The sequence below is a fragment of the Eurypyga helias genome, unplaced genomic scaffold (genome assembly GCF_000690775.1).
Source record: "Eurypyga helias isolate BGI_N326 unplaced genomic scaffold, ASM69077v1 scaffold29638, whole genome shotgun sequence".
Taxonomy (NCBI): domain Eukaryota; kingdom Metazoa; phylum Chordata; class Aves; order Eurypygiformes; family Eurypygidae; genus Eurypyga; species Eurypyga helias.
The window spans coordinates 1-2,080 of NW_010266753.1; the positions used below are offsets into that span (position 1 = coordinate 1).

A 2,080-nucleotide genomic window follows, 5' to 3' on the forward strand; every position below is an offset into this window, starting at 1 on the left:
GCTCAGCTGCCACCTCTCGTTCGCAGGCTCTCGCTGTACGATGCCTCTTGCCAGATCGCCCAGGAGATCGCTGAGAAAATCCAGGAGCGTAACCGCTACCAAAGGAACGGGGAGAGTTCAGCCAAGGTACTCCTCTGCCCGCAGCTCTGGGGTCTGCGAGCGTGGGTGCTTTTAGCTACATTTTGCCTTTAACCTCTCTAAATGCTGGTTAAGCGTGAAATTTGCAGGAGTGGGATGTGTCTAGGAAGCTGTAAGGCCTGAATTTCCTGCCTCTGACTGCGGAGGGAAGTGGCTGCTGCCTGGGAGGGCGCGTTAGGCAGGCGACGGACAAAGCGCAATGGGGAAGGGAGGGACTCTCCACCGCCCCTCTCAGGCCGGGGACCGGGCTGTGTCAGGCCACAGTTGTTGCAGCTAGAGACCTGCGGGTCTGAAGTCATGTTTAATGGCCGGAACATAGTATTAGTGGTGTGTTCCTGAAGGTTTCTGGGAAGGGAACAAGAATACGATTTCTAAGTTAACAGTAGCTTTTCAGTGCCACACCAAAAAAAAAAAAAAAATCTTGCATTTAACAGTAATGAATCTATTCTGCATGCAATAACGCTGGTTTTACAGCAGGAGAAGCAATGGGAGCGTTGGCACGCGCTGCTGACTGCTCAGGGCTGTCGCTGCCAAGAACAGAACAGTTTTCAGAGATCCTGACTCTAAGAGATGTTGGGATGCTTGTCAGCTTCTGCGTGCTCCTTTCAGTGTAAATACAAAATATATATATTCTTCCCCACAAAGCTGGCTTGCTTCCTTCCTATAGTGGCTATAGAGGAGATGAAATAGGAATTTTGCAGCCTTTTTTAAGCTATATTTCTAATAAAATATAAGACCAGAGTTAAATATGAATGAGAAGCAGAAGTTAGAGCTTACCTGGGAATATTATGTCTCCACCTTTTCACACTTCCTATTTAAAAAATAAAACGATTCTCAGGAGGCTGCTTTCTGTAGGATTAAAAGCCTCCTCTTTTCCTTCAAGAAGCATAGGAGCCTGCTTGATTGCACGCCCTAGGGATTGTGCCATGAACTTCTCCCTTGGCTGCGTGAAGATGAAAAGGCGTGCAAGCTCTTGAGTTAGTCTTTTGTAATAATTTGCATAACTAAAAAACCTGCTGAATGATTTATTTTCTAGCATCTGCCCCTCTTCATAGCAGGGTTGTAATGTGACGCACGATTGCTCTATCTTTTTTTTGCAGGTCTCTTTGCTGATAGCTTTTAAAATAAAACGTCAGTTTTGAAATGTTTCCTCTGAAGAAATGCTAACAAAAACTGCGTAGGCTTTGTACGATAATCAGTGCTTTTTAATGACTCAAATTTGGCATGAATTGAAAAGAGGTTTCAGGAGGCGCAAGTAAGTGGGATTTGGGAGAAATATTTTCTCTAGCTGTAGAATTGAGTGTTTAGGGGTGATTAAATTCCCTGGTTTCAAGATGATGAAGTATTAGGAATTGTACAGATACATAAGCAAAAGAAGACTAATAAAAAGATTGCTGCTCAATCCATCTGTGTTTATAGAGGACAAAATTCTCTATTGGCATCAATACAATCTGTGACGTGTTCCAAAAATCCCCAACAAAATGTTGTATTAGTGGTTGAAGCCGTTCTCATACCGTAACTCTCCAAGGCCGTGTTTTATGGAAACATTACACGGTTGACTTATTTCTTCATAAAATCATTTGTTCCATGCCCCGTGTTTTCCAAGCGCAGTTTCCCTTTAATCCATTAACAGTTAGAGATGAATATTTGGCAGTGTTTGATTCTACTATAAACAGGTTTCCAACAATGAGAGAGTTGTTTTCATAACAGAAATGCATGTTGAGAAATCCACGGCTGAGCAGTCATACATTCTATGACTCCTGAATGTTTTAACGGAGAAGTTGTCTTTGTACAGTGTTTGCCTGGTAGGGAGAATGTAAACAAGATTTTATTGTAGTGTATTGCCATTAGCATGGATAAAAAAAACCCTTACTGCTTATTGCTGAGCAAAAACTAGAGCATAAAATTTAAAATGGAAAAGAAACCCCAGCCCTGTAGGGAA

The 2,080-nt window shown here is 42.6% G+C and overlaps 1 protein-coding gene across 1 annotated transcript in view; it reads left to right on the plus strand.

The window, feature by feature from the left end:
• Positions 1–9: 9 nt before the first annotated feature.
• LOC104513752 (syntaxin-8-like) overlaps positions 10–2,080 on the plus strand; it is a gene marked incomplete at both ends in the record, with an annotated part of 5,847 nt that continues 3,776 nt past the window's right edge. Inside the window, one exon of the mRNA XM_010157209.1 lies at positions 10–126. Within this exon, the coding sequence (XP_010155511.1) occupies positions 10–126 (117 nt within the window). The remainder of the gene's footprint in view (positions 127–2,080) is intronic.